The 14,568-nt window shown below is 40.3% G+C and overlaps 1 protein-coding gene across 1 annotated transcript; it reads left to right on the top strand.

Annotated features, from left to right (window-relative positions):
- Positions 1-620: 620 nt before the first annotated feature.
- LOC140162540 (uncharacterized) lies at positions 621-10,792 on the top strand. Its single transcript, XM_072185790.1, has 2 exons — positions 621-743; positions 6,539-10,792. The coding sequence occupies exon 2, from the start codon at positions 6,578-6,580 to the stop codon at positions 9,866-9,868; it is 3,291 nt and encodes a 1,096-aa protein (XP_072041891.1). The 5' UTR covers positions 621-743; positions 6,539-6,577; the 3' UTR covers positions 9,869-10,792.
- The last annotated feature ends 3,776 nt before the right edge of the window (positions 10,793-14,568 follow it).

Here is a 14,568-nt window from a genome sequence, read left to right as displayed (position 1 = left end):
CCACCGGAAATCAGGGGAAACAGTTCAATGTGGATAATTTGCTGTTTACTTGGGCTTATGACAAGCCAATTGGGCATGTTATAATTAATGAGCCTTCAAAGCACAGGAAGTTAGGAGCAGGAAATTATTTAATGACGTGCTGTTTTTTTGCTTTTTAAACTCTAAACTCGATTTCCTGTTTCCTGTCACTTTTTTTCAGATAATGCATCTTATAATTTATTTAATCCTAGGAGGTTTATGCACAGTAACGGAAAGAAGAAGAAGAAGAAAAAAAAAACTGAACGATTTGTTTACTAGTAGGCCTACCGGTAGGCTCAAGTTCAGCAGAAGGTAAAAGTGCACTGCAAGTGGCGCAAACGGCAAGTATTTTTTGCTTCATGAAAGAACCTAAATAAATAGCTAGTACAGAGTAAATGAGTGTTGTTTCACAATTCCTTGTCTCTATCCAATTTTTTGAAAAATTATACTTAAAAATTAGGCCCTGAATATGGTATGAGATGATTGGAGTAGATGACTTTTTTTATGGTCTGTTTTATGGATCACCCTGTTTAAACGCCCTCAGTTGGCTAATTTCGGGAGTGTTTTTACGGACAGCCTGCATTCCTTCTTCGCCATTTTTTCAGCCATTTTCCGCGTATGTGCGTCGATTTGCGAAGGCAGTTTTCCAATTTTCAGCGAAAATACTCAACTGGCATGTACGCAGATATAATAAAGAATTACGCCAAGGTGCATTTCTAAGCATGGTAAGGTTTGTTTTTACCATTTCTAACGTTAAAATGTTTAATTTTGTGTGCGAAAGTTGCGTCCGTGCTGGCGACTTCGCACCCAATTGAAATGTACAGCGAAGCAGTGCGGATGTTGTGCACTGCGCAATTAGCGGGGCGGTAACCGTGCGCTGACCCGGCAAGCCCCGCGACAACTACTCGAGCGTATGCGTCAGGTGCGGCACCTATTTTGTACAGCATACAGTCAGGCAATGAATTGGCAGTCATGTGACTACTCTGTGCTGTGTCAAAAACTTTAAAAATTTATGAAATTATTTTATGATCATGAAAAAGAAAACTGAAAAGGATTAAAAAAAGTGAAGTCCATGCTCAGACTGCTGGCGTATGCAGTCAGTTTGAGGGAATCCGTATAATAAATTACAGACCATGACAGACAGAATTCTCGGACAGAATTTACGGTGTTTCTTTACTTTAGGGGGTTTTATTCTTAAATGTTATAGCTGCCTTGTGGAAGTACAGTGTTATAATACACATGTCACTTGTATGACCCACCCTATGACCCCCGGGAGTGGTGAGTCACTTTACATAGGTGCGTCGGATTTAACTATACCATGACCCACATGTGCGTCTAAACAATGACTGACATTTGCCGACAATGACTGAGCCCCTGGTCAAAATTGTGACGCACATGTTAAGGATTATGACTGTCCTCATGACGCAAATTTGACTCACCATTTTAGGCATTTAGGTATTTTGACTGACACTGATGCGCCTAACCATTGACGCACCTAGGTAAAGTGACTGACACTGACGCACCCCTCGGGGTATGTTGTAACGCACATATTGAGTAAATGACCGTACCCTGCGTCACTAATTGGTTGGTAAATGACCTAACCATGACGCACATCCCCCGGGGGTCCTAGGGTGGGTCATACAAGTGACATGTGTATAACCCTAACCCTAACCTAATCGTGGCACAACTTGAACTTAATACAATTATACATCCCGGTTATACATGTACATACACAATGTGTGGACCAAAATATTTGTGTACATAATTTTAGGTCAGTATCAAATTGATATTTTGTACAATTTGTACAGCTATCGATCTACCTTGTACCCTATCACGATCAAACGTACCTGTATGTAAATAATGGCCATAAACACTGGACATCGCCAATATATTTATGACAAAAAGTGTCCAGAACACGAAAAGTGTCCAGCTCTCACGCTTGCTCTCTCGGCTACGACAATGAGGTTTGTCATGTTTGTAATGACGCGGTCATGCGGATATGACCTGACCTTGTCGGACCAATTTGCAATTTAACCGAGTTACATTGAGTGACAAAGATTTGTACTTTTGTAGCGTTGCACAAACAGCTTGTATGTAGCAACACCTTGATAGGTCTTCTAGTCCATTCGTTTTTAAAAATGGTAGGCCTACAGAAAATGAATGTGTATTGTATAGGGGCCCTATAATTATCTTATCTAATCCCGATTCCAGACAAATCCTGTCATACATGTAATTTCTCGAGATTAAGATTAAGATGGTACCGTACTACACCCCTGGCCAATTTTGTGCCTATTTTTGCATTTATCTCAAAAATTCTAGCGCATTGGTGACAAGTAAGGCCACTAACAGTCGATTTTGAGTTTCCCGTCACATAATTTCTGAAAACAAGTGAGGTAACTTTTTCATTATTCATTATTTTTCTGCCTTTCATTATATGACCAACACGCATGTAAATTGTGTTGTTATTTGCCGCTCACTCACTTGAAGATGGATGTTAAGCCTAAATGAGATTCAAAAGTATAATAAAAAGGGTCTGCAAGGTTGACAGCAAAATGTATGTTTTGATTTTGATTTTTCCACAAAAAATAAATGGATATTCATCATTTGTTTTGCAAATATAACCAGTTTTTATCGGTATGTTTTGGAAAATCACAAATAATGAATTCAAGTGATGGTCAGAAAATGAAGTGAGGGCGCGTGATGGGAAACTCAAAATCGACTTTGATTGGCCTAAGATATTATAGGGGCAAGGACTACAACTACTGCATTGAAAATTTTATCTCAGCACAGACAACAGTTGTGGAGTTACAGTCAAAAATGAGGGAAAACCAATATTTGATCAATAAATCAATAACTACTTGTCTTGAGTCACTGAAATTCCAGTGTAGTAACTGAATTCCTTGCCCTTATAATATATGGTACATAACTTTTGTTACCAGTGTTTTATTAGTTTTTGAGAAAAATGCAAAAATAGTCACAAATTTTATATCAAGGTGTGTAGTACCACCTTAGGCTTAGCAAGACAGCAGATCCCCTTTGTGAAATAAAACAACTTAATGGCCAGCAAACACTCGTTGGATGGCGAGTGCAGGGGCAATTTCTTTTTCCGTACATCATTTTTATCTAGTGTCTGACCGATCATGTCCTTATCTGAATCGGCCGATTGGCCGATCAATTCCCTCTTTGATCTGCCGATTCGATCATCGATCACCGATTACCAATTCCCCAATTGTAAACAATGGCTGCCATCGCCGTGAGTAAATTTCACCCGTATGTTGAAAGGGCCTACTTGTACACATAGTATTACCATAATTAATTTATGTATGCTCTGAGCTCAAAAAACACACTCCCGTATTCATTTACAATTTACTTAATTTGACCATGATCGGTCAGTCTCTATTTTTATCTGGCAACACTGACAAAATCGCGCACAATGTGTACAGATCTGGCAATTTCCCACAATACCTTGCGCATTTCCAGAAGAAGGCCTGGCAATTTCCCACAATACCTTGCACATTTCCGGCAAAATGGTAAACAACACATGACGTTTCGATAGGGAAAATGGAGAAATGGAAGTCGTATTTTACATCAAACAGCCGCAAGAGTGAAATGTTTTGAAGGATCGGTAATTATTAACAGCTGGTCTGGTTTATTTGAAGTACATATTGAAGTTTGTAAGTTCGTGACTTCATATGTTATGTGCAATAGATATTATAGGAAGCTTAAATTGGCAGGCCGTCCTGGAATTTATCGGTGTCTTCCAAGATGTTATTGATGTTCTGGACACGTTACACCGGAAGAGTGACGTGACCATGCTGGACATACATGTAACCCTAACCCGCCCAGAAGGCAGCTATTACATGTAAAAATAAAAAACCCTAAAGTAAAGGAATGCCGAATTCACATCTTATATTATTTTACAAGACAGAACTTGATGTTAACAGGATGTTAACATGGTTATTACGAATTTACGGCCAATTAAAGTTTATAACATATTTAGAGGTTAATAACTGCGCGCATCGGTTATTTGGAGGGCATTGTGAAAATCTAAACATTTTGCCTTTGGAACCGAGGAATATCGATCCGAGGTCCAAAGCAAAATGTTTAGATTTTTCACAATGCCCGACATATTACCGATGCAAAGTTATTAACCTCATTCATAACCATCACTTTAATCTCTTCACCTTACAAAATAACACAAAATTTTGCTCAAAAGTTTATACAAATAGATGATTTTTACATCTTCAGCTATCTTCCCTTTCCAAAAATTGATCAGGCTAAAACATGACGACCAATAACAAAAGTGCGTATCACAATCTGTTCAAATATGGTAGCGAGCAATCCAAATACGGATTTATTGATCAAATATTGTTTTTCCCTCATTTTAGACTGTAACTCCACAACTGTTGTCTGTGCTGAAATAAAATATCCAGTGCAGTAGTTGTAGTCCTTGCCCCTATAATATATATTGCTTGTCACCAATGCGCTATAATTGTTGAGAAAAATGCAAAAATAGGCACAAAATTGGCCAGGGGTGTAGTACTACCTTAAGTTGAAGAATTGCGCACACAAATTTTGAGTCACCAGCCCAGGTTAATAATTCTATAACCCCCCTTATTTTGGTTGTTAACAAATTATAACCCCCCTGTATTTGGTCTCAAAATTCTATGCCCCCCCCCCCAGTATATTTATGACCCCCCCCCTTCGAAGAAAATGACAGCCCCTTTATGTTATAATTTCGTTCTGGTATACCAGAACGAAATTCAAATTTACGATCTATTTATGCTAATTAAAACGAATTAATCTGCAAGAAATATTTGGTACCGTACTTAAACATTATGTAGCTACATGTACATGTATGTGCATATTAGCCCGAGGTACTCACACCTCCGTCACTACGATTTCCACTGACTTCTTTGCTTCGAGTCTGAGATGTCTACCTTAGTAGACCTTTCCAGGGTACACATAAAATACTACTTTTTCTCATAACCACTTCCTACCATTCCTCACGTGAAGATGAGACTTAAACAAAACATATTTAGTGCATGTTCATAAATTTTGAGCACATTTGAGGATGTAAAAGACCAGACTTGTGACCGTTATCGTCGCCGTGTTTTGAATTCTTCCTATAAATAGATGCCGTCAGTGTAATAGTGATGAGTTCCGGTTTTAAGTATGGCTACTGGAGACAATATGGTGTCCTTTATCTAAACATGATCTATGTGAGGACAGTGAGGTTGGCATGTTCTGACTTATAAAAGATGCCAGCCTACTAAAATAGATTTATCAATTTCACAAGGAAAGTAGGCCCTGTCCAAATTACTGCCAGGGGGGGGGGGCTACTCAATTCAATTCCTGATAAAGAAAGGGTGTCTGGCCAAAATCATGGGGAAAAAATAAAAAGGGTGGGGGTTTGACGGTGATAACAAACGGTACTTTACCTGTAAGCCAGTCATTTTATTATAGTAACAAACTCGAACAGAAAGTATGTGTGCTTCTTTATTAAAGCTACTATTTGATTAAACAAAAATACCCAATTCAAAACAATGATGCATCTAATGTCTGAAGAAAGAAAGAAAGAAAGAGGAAGGAGAGGAGAAGAAAGAGGAATCCTTGCATGCATGATCAATGCCAATTAATTTTGTGTCATCTTGAAATGTGGGGGGTGTAATTGGCCTAAACTGAGCTTAGGGTTGATGTAGGGCAGCGGTCTTGTAATAAGACTAGTAGAGTTGCACCCTATTCGGTAATCGCTCCTATTTTTTTAATTCAAAAAAATTAGTGCTGTATTTTTCTGGAATAGGGAATAGTTCTGTTTATAGGGTATCATCAATCATTTGGTCAGAGGAAAGATATATTACACTTCCCACAATGCATTTCTTCCATTTCAAGGGAGCACGTTGGCCTAGCGGAACGGGCACTGACTCATAATCGCAAGGTTGCGGGTTCGAGCCCCGGCGACGCCATCGTGTTGTGCCTTTGAGTAAGGCACTTTATCTCGATTATTCCTCTCCACCCAGATGTTTAAATGGGTACCGGCATTCTTAAATGCTGGGAAGGTAACAGACTCGCTGTAGAGGAGGTGTAGCGATCCCCTATAGCAACATTACATGGAGGAGTCTGGCCCAATCGCCAATGAAAGAGAGATGGGCACTCCGATCACTGTTTATACAGGGTCGTCTCCTTTACCTTTTACTTTACTTTACCTCCCACAATGCATTTCTTCCATTTCAATTTTCCGCACTTATTTGCTATCAAGTGCAATATGAGTCGATAGTGATAATGTACCTCACTGAACAGAGCACATGCAGATCTTGCAAAATATGTTTATTTCATGACTCTCACCCCAATTTTAGCCAATCTATTCTCAACGTGAAAACAAAGGGTAATAGGATTGTCATTCGCTGTAATGAGGTGATGCATCATGTTGCAAAGGATTCTGGGAAGGATAAGTTATCTTCTCTGACTCAGGTGTCTTCTTCCTCTAACTATATCTTTTGTTCTCTCTCTGCTCCAATAGATAATGCTGTAACGTGAGTACCAGCACTCAGCACATGCTATGGAGAAACCGCCAAATCCCACCCCGCCATCTGAAGATATGGATACAGACCAAACAGCAGATGACAGTGTCATGGATGGTATCGAAACCAACACTGATGACCCAGCCCAACCAACAGATGGAACCAACACTGATGACCCAGACGCTACTGACTCTGACTCTCAGGCTACAGTTGATGGAGTGAAAATTGAACAACCTGATAAAGAGATCCCTGATATTAACTCCCCAGTAAACTCAGAGGTCAACTCTGGCACAGATGGTTTAAATGAAGACCTTCCAACCGCAGATAATGCGCAACAAAAGTCCGACCTTGTGGCAGAGTCGGATGGAGACTCCTCTGCTACAGAAATTCAAGATAGCACTGCCATGATAGAGGAACTCAACAAAAATCTTGAGTCTGCTATACAAAATGTAGAAGCTCAGGAGGAGGAAGAGGATCAACCGTGGACAGACTTGGTGCAACAACTTGTGAATTCTGTCGGAAATTCAACTGACGAGGGCGCTGCTGATGATGATCAGCAGCAAATTGTCGTAATTGTTGGAGGCGATGAGAACAAAAACAGTCTTATCCTCGAACCGTTAGAAAATGGGACGGGCGGGGACGATCACGATACATCAGACAGAATAGACTTGTCGCCGTCTGAAGCGATGTCGGAATTTAGATGCTGGTATTGTGAGGAATTTTTTGCTTCGAATACAGAACGAGAGGAACACGAGAAAATGCACATAGAGAGTAAATTTGTTTTGCTCATATGTCAGGAATGTGGACAGAGTTTTCGCAAAAGCGAAGAATTTGAAAAGCACCACCAAGTCTGCGGTATGGACAATGATGAAAGCTTGAATGAAACAGACGCCGATATGAACAGTTCGTATAGTGGCGAAAACTCGCAAATATCACCGTCGCAGAAGGACACCGTGATAATTCCTCAGGGAAAGATGGCATGCTTGTTTTGTACTAGTTTTTACGACGACAAAGAAAGTCTGCGCAAGCATCTAGTTCTGAAACATCAGATGGTACAGGATAATGCAAATCCAAAGCTGTATGCGTGCAAGTTTTGTGAGAAGAATCTGCCGGATCGATCCCTGATGTTGGCTCACGAAGATACGCACAAAAAGGCACAGCATCAGTGTTCGTATTGCTGGAAAAAATGCTTCAATAAGGGCAGTTTAGTACAACACGAACGCACACATACAGCTTCCAATCCTGTCAATTGTCCGCATTGTGGAAAGGCTTGTGGAAGCCAACGAGATTTAAAAATTCACATCAGAACTGTGCATATATCGTCGTCCAATAAGCTCACTTGTGAATATTGCTACGTGATTTTTGTTACACGGAGAGAGCTGCAGGAGCATTTGAAGAATACCCACAATGTGAAGAATTTGGCGGTGCAGAGCACGCCCAGCGATACAAATTTCATTTGCAGCGAGTGTGGCAAAGAGTTTGACCACAAATCAAGGCGTCAGTTTGACGAACACATCGCCACCCATACGCGTGATAATTTGTTCAGCTGCGACGAATGTGGCAAGACATTTGTGCGCAACCGAGAGCTGCGCTACCACAAAGCGAGACACAGAGGAGAAGGGAGGTACGTGTGCGGGCTGTGCCAGAAGAATTTTGTGCTGAAGTGGGATCTGAAGAAGCACCTGAAGACCATCCACGATATCGACGAAGATGGTTCGTTTGATCGTAAGCCAGCAGAGAAGAGAGCAAGACTCATGGAAATGGATGTTGACCACAGTATAGTGATGCAAGACATATTCAGAGTCAATCCATACATATGTAGAATATGCCACGCACAGTTTGAGGGCGGTAAAGAGTTGCGAATGCATCGCAAAACACATGAAGAAGACGATACTAATGATGGAGCCGGCACAGAATTAGCATCCTTTCCCTACATCTGTAGTTTCTGCAGTAAGGGCTTCCAGAATAAGGGCACTTTTGTTGAACATGTCGGGCAGCATACTAAAGGTACAGCAGGACATGTGCGAACATTCCCACTCATTGCTCCCAAGCAGTCCCCAGGATCATCAACGGTTGCTGTGCTAATAGCTAATAACGAAGGCGGTGATGCGCATGTTACTGGGAGCTCGCCAGGCACACCCTCTAGCAGGCGACCAAAAAAAGTTTTGGAAAAGGGCGAAGGTATCGACTTTTGGAGATGTTGCTTTACATCTTGTTTTCGACTTACAACCAAGTTTGAGGACCAAGAAGAATTCCACGCCCATATTAAAGGACACATGACGAAGAACAATAGTGTTTGCGAATTTTGCGGTCGCTGTTTCTCTCGACCTAGAGATATGGCTTATCACAAGAAGTTGAATGGAGTCCGACCATGTAAGTATTTGAATGTGCAGCCACAATTGGATGAGGACGATAGCGAAAGTCCGGGAGCGTCCTCTCGTCGGAAGCCTATCCTGATTGCGCCGGCACCTACAGCAAAGGTTTTGGATTCCAACTCGCATCAGTGTGGCTGCGGTAAGCTCTTCTTTGGGTTCAAGGACTTCCAGCTGCATGTATTGAGTCACAAGAGCACAGCGGATAACATGTACTGTCAGTATTGCGGACGTAGTTTTCCCGATCGCGATCAAATACAAGAGCACCTGAAGGAAAATAGCTCGGATCCGTGCAAATATGCATCTGGGAAAATTGTGAGTATTAAAATCGCAGAAAATGGCGACAAGGGAACAAGCGATGAGCAGCAGGTGACGCAAGAAAATGGAGCAAATACTATGAATGTGGTTCTGGTACAACCTGTCGCAGTCCTCCCGGCGAATGCCTCCCAGTCATTGCTTTCGCCCAACTCGAGGGGAAATGCCCGCGCTCCCGAGAAACGTTACAATTGCTCATACTGCGAGAAATCATTCCGCGGTCGAAGCTACTTGCGCGAACATGAAACACTCCACACAAAAGAGGCCAAATTTCCATGCAATCGGTGCGATCGGCGCTTCACAAGGCATCGAGAGCTGCGTTACCACCAGCAGAAGCACGACGGACACGAACCATTCGCATGCGACGACTGCGACAAGCGGTTTGTCACAAAAGCTAACTATAGATCGCACATGGAGAATGTGCATAAGAAAAATTTTGGTGGAGATGAGTCAATGGATACGGATGATGGCGCTGTGGAGAGTCTCGGAAGCTCGTCCTTTAAGTGCTCATTCTGTTCCAAACACTTCAATCTTCTGGATCATTTCAAAGCCCACATGGAGATAGTCCACGATGTGGAGGTTAGCGTGGTGACACCAGATGAAATTAACGATGGGGATGCGCCAGTTGTAAAGCAGGAATAATACGATTGTAACATCATTTAAATTCGCTGTCGTAGTACATGTTAGAATATGACCGTTGCTAGGTCAACTGGATCACGCTTTCTATGAAGCACTGATGGAAATGATCAAAACACGAAGCCTATGGCATATCAAAATTCGGAACAGGTGTATGAGCCCAGGCTTGGAGCAGTAACCAATGGTTACTAACGTGCACTACGACAGCGAATACACTATTAGTGTTGTTGTCGGATAAGTTGATAAAACTCTCACATTAGGTATTTTTGAAAATTGACGAAAAGGAAGAAGTCGGCAATGCTCGAAATTATGTAAAGCTATTTTTAATTACTGTATTGTTTGTATTAATGTAATAATTGCCCCCTCCAATTTTGCAAAATGCAAAAATTTCCATGGATGCCATATCGTGCGAGTAAGTCCAAAATGCAGACATGTATGAGAATTTTCAGGCTTTTGCCTGAAATCAGGCTGTTTTGTTGTCCAAATTTATGCATTTTTATATTTTTCAGCCTGTTTTGGGCTTTTTAACATCAAATTCACACGCTTTTTTAGGCAGTTTTCAAAAAAGCCATTCTCATGCCTGAAAATGTGATCGTGCTACATGTATACATGCCGTTGGTCTCTAATTTGAATTTAGGTCTAGTCAAATAGTAAAAACTTCCTTTGTATTTTATCATTCTGTGCAGCACTAAAATTACCACATCTGGAACTAACAAGCCTGGAAAAAAGTGGGCGCGGGGAGCAAATTTGCCCTCGTAAACCCACCAATTTTGCTCCTGGTTCTTGTAAAATTCACATGAACCAGGAGCATTTATTTTAGAAAATTGCTCCTGGATCCAGTTTTTGCACTTGATGCTGTAGTGCTGGAATGCTATATTGTATATGCAGATCAGGATTTACTATTTGAAAATTGCTCCTGTTTCTTCAAATATTGCTGAACCAGGAGCAATGTTCAAAAACAAATTGCTCCTGGTTCCAGTCTGCTTACTTCCAGGCTTGGGAACTAATACATGAATCCTGGGTTTTCTATAGAGGCCTTGCATGTGACGTATCATCCCGTAAATATGGCGGACTACTCAAATGCATGATTGCAATCTACTGTGACAGTTCGTCTTACACACATAACCCTGCACTATGATCAAATAGGTTGATGACAACATTTGATTGAATGGACTGCACTCCGCCATAACTACGGTGAAGGACACCGGCTCAAATCCTTTGTTTGGAGCCAATCGATAATTTCATGCAGGGCCTCTATAGTAAGTCACTTTGTACCAAAATGCTTTCCCACTAGTTAATATAATTTCCCCATATGGCATATGACAGATTATGCAGCTCAGAGGTTAAACCATCTCCTTTGTTGTTGCAGTACGTATATTGTATTAAGAAGGAATTTCGGGCAAATTGATCTCTGACGAGTGTGTGAGAGTTCCTGTTTACAGCTGATTTCCTCTTTTTTCATTGCCAAAATGTACATGTTCTCTTTTATTTTCAGCCCATACATGTGTATTTGGCCCTGATTTCACCGCTGTTTTAGTAATTTTCCTTGTTTTTGGTCTGTGGCCTCTCACACCCCTGTCTAACAGACAGACCCAGGTTTCACATAATGCAGGCATGAGAATTTTCCTGCTTTTGCAGGATTTCCTGCTTTTTTGTGGTCCAAATTTCCGTACTTTCTTTTAATTTCAGCCCATTTTTAGCCTCATTTCACATGCTTTTACAGGCTTTTTCAAACTTTCAGGGTTTTTTCATGGATGATTATTCTCATGCCTGATAATGTGGTGTACTTTTCATCAAATTAAAGCTTTAAAAATGACACATGCAATGAATTTAAAAACAAATTGTTGGTTTAGATTGACAAGCCACTCATTTTTCCTGGATCAGCTTTCACTAGGGACCACATTGGCCTCATCCCAATGGCATAGTTCAATAACCTCAATTATACAATCATAGTGCAAAATTTGACCTCAAGTTGCAGAGTATAGTTTTTGTACCCAAATTTTCAAAGGTCATTCAATGAATAAACAAATGTATTGTGGTTAAAGAACTGTGCCCCTGATAGATGAGCATGTTGTGGATCCTAGCTAGTGTTTTGATTCAAAGAAAGGAGACTCAAAGTTCTGCAGCACAGAGCACATTTTGTTCCTTCCTTTCTTCTTTTTTTTCCCTTAATCTGGCAATCCGCATTCAACAAAAAAATTGGAACAAAACAAGAAATTTTCTCTTTTACTGTATTATATATATCATGTGACACAATCTCCTCCATGGGTAGGCATGATCACAAAATTTTCAAGTAGGTTTTTTTACATGGAAATTATTTTGTTTAAAAAGGTGATCATTTAACTTAAAAAATGAGGGGTCATATCAACCATGTCTGTAGCTCAAATATCAACAAAGTTATGGGCAAATGTCTGTTTTTAAAATCTTTCATTTTTCTGCGGCCATCATTGACAATGCCTTACAATGACTTACTGTACCAAAGAGCCAGTAATGCATCATTTTTCACCACGATGATCCGTTTTACACAAAGGCGATTTTATTTTATGAAATCTAACTATCACTGTATGATGACTTCTGTACAAGGATAAAGGACCAGCACTCTTTAGACTATGTTTCTGGTGTCCAAATTTCAAAATTTTGTATTTTCCTATGGGGATTACACAGTTAAGCCATTTACTGTGGTCGCAACTTTTTGAGCTTTTTGAGTTGAACGTCGCCCTCTATAATGTGGACATACCTACCATGGGGCCAAATGAGGCAATATCAATTTTGCTGCCTTTGGCCCTCATAAACCAGATTGTGTCACATATGTGTTGGTGTGCTTGAATTAATTTTTTTAGAATTTTGAGTTTGATATTGTAAATATTTTTTAATTTAATTTATGTATTGTTTCACAATCAAAAATTGTGAATGATTTTTGATTGAATTTATGAATTTTTGTTGGATGAACTCAGGGTACATTGGCTATTACATTTGAAATCCATACACCCCCTATAGAAGACATGATCTTAATCTCCCACACAGGGAGTGTAAATGTCAAATGGAACTGCCTGAATGGGTGAATCTGTCGGAGATTAAGGTCATGTCTTCCATAGGGGCCCAGGGTGTGTGGATTTCTATTGGAATAGCCTGTAGTAGTTGAATTGTGTAATTGAGATTATTGTTTTTTTGCTCCATACATCCACTATGGAAGACACAATCTTAATCTCCCACACAGGGAGTGTGAATTTCAAATGGGCTTGCCTGAATGGGTGAATCATCTCACAGCTTATTCATACTCCCTGTGTGGGAGATTAAGGTTATGTATTCCATAGGGGGTGTATGTGTACATCCATATCAAAACGATGCACTTGTCGGCTGCTACAATGTACATGTGTCTCATTTCACATAATAGTTGGGACTAAATACCAGACTCATCTCAAGTGGAGGTCATTTCAAATTATCTCCAAGTCACATGGTTAAGGAATGTTCTCTGTATTCCTAAACCAGGTGACTTGGGAATGGTTTGAAGTGACCTCGCACTTGAGATGAGTCTGGTATTATTTTCTTGCTATTACAATGTATGTGAAATGAGACACATGTACAGCCTACAAGTGCATCGTTTTGATATTGATGTACACATATTGAGATGTGGTTTGTATAACATGTATGGTATCATGAAGCCATTCTACCTGTTTAATCCAGTAAAACTGTAATGCTTTTCAGCCCTTTTTTGTAGCTTTTCAGAATGACTCCAAAGCAGCACTTTTATAGTCCGTATACCTTCCCCGAGTCGGTAAAGTAAAATTAAATTTTGAGATTTTCTCAAACACTGTTAATTTTTGCAGGATGCTGTTATGCTAGTTGGATTACTTGCATCATTTCCTTTCTTTTATATAGGCCTGTTTCTCATGATTACATTTAGAGATACAATCAAAAACAATATCAATATTACTCGAGATAGGTATACAGACTATAGTGCTATAGTCCATTTGGCTTCTTTGATACTGCAGTGTGTGCATGTGGTACATGTGCGATCAAAGGCAGTGTACATTGTATGTGTAGGGCTTAGTCACTTTGCACTGCATTGCACGCTACTGATGCACCGTCTTTAATTGCGTGTGTATCACACACAGGCCCTACTTTTTTGAGAAAGCCAAAATGGAATCTGAAGCTTTAGACCTCCCAAAGAGAGTAAACCCAGATCAACTCAAAATTGCCCAGTGTGAAATACTATGATAAATACACTCATATTGGATTGTCGCTCATGGTGAGCAAATAGTGTACCTCCTGTATTTATTGGCTAAGGCCCAAAATCGTATGATAATTGGCATCTGTAAACTTTAGCGTTACATTATGAGTGCACATGCAGCGCTTAGTGTATGTTTTTTGACACAGTGGCACGCAGACCTCAAGGAAACATCCACTTTGAATCAAAGTTTGCCAGGCGCATAGCAAACTAATCCGGAGACACTATCTTGCCCTCCATGAGCGTCTCACAGAGATGACACAGATGGTACTCTTTGGTTCTACCTCATTGGCCTCCAGAGCAGGTTGGTGATATTAAGGGGCTGGCTGCAGGGTCAGATCATTTCTATTAAATTTGTACACAAAATGTAAAATACATTTATCTTGGATACACGATGTCAAAAATGGTGGTCACCGAACCTGCAATCACGTAATATCTCTAAACTGAAATTTTAAGTTTTACCAAAGGCTGCATAAAC

This window comes from Amphiura filiformis, chromosome 10, assembly GCF_039555335.1.
Source record: "Amphiura filiformis chromosome 10, Afil_fr2py, whole genome shotgun sequence".
Lineage (NCBI taxonomy): Eukaryota > Metazoa > Echinodermata > Ophiuroidea > Amphilepidida > Amphiuridae > Amphiura > Amphiura filiformis.
The sequence above is the reverse complement of the archived record's forward strand: the minus strand, read 5'-3'. Positions and strand labels throughout refer to the sequence as shown.

Excerpts from the sequence above, each read along its gene's own strand:
- LOC140162540 (XM_072185790.1), top strand. The coding sequence starts at position 6,578 with ATGGAGAAACCGCCAAATCCCACCCCGCCATCTGAAGATATGGATACA.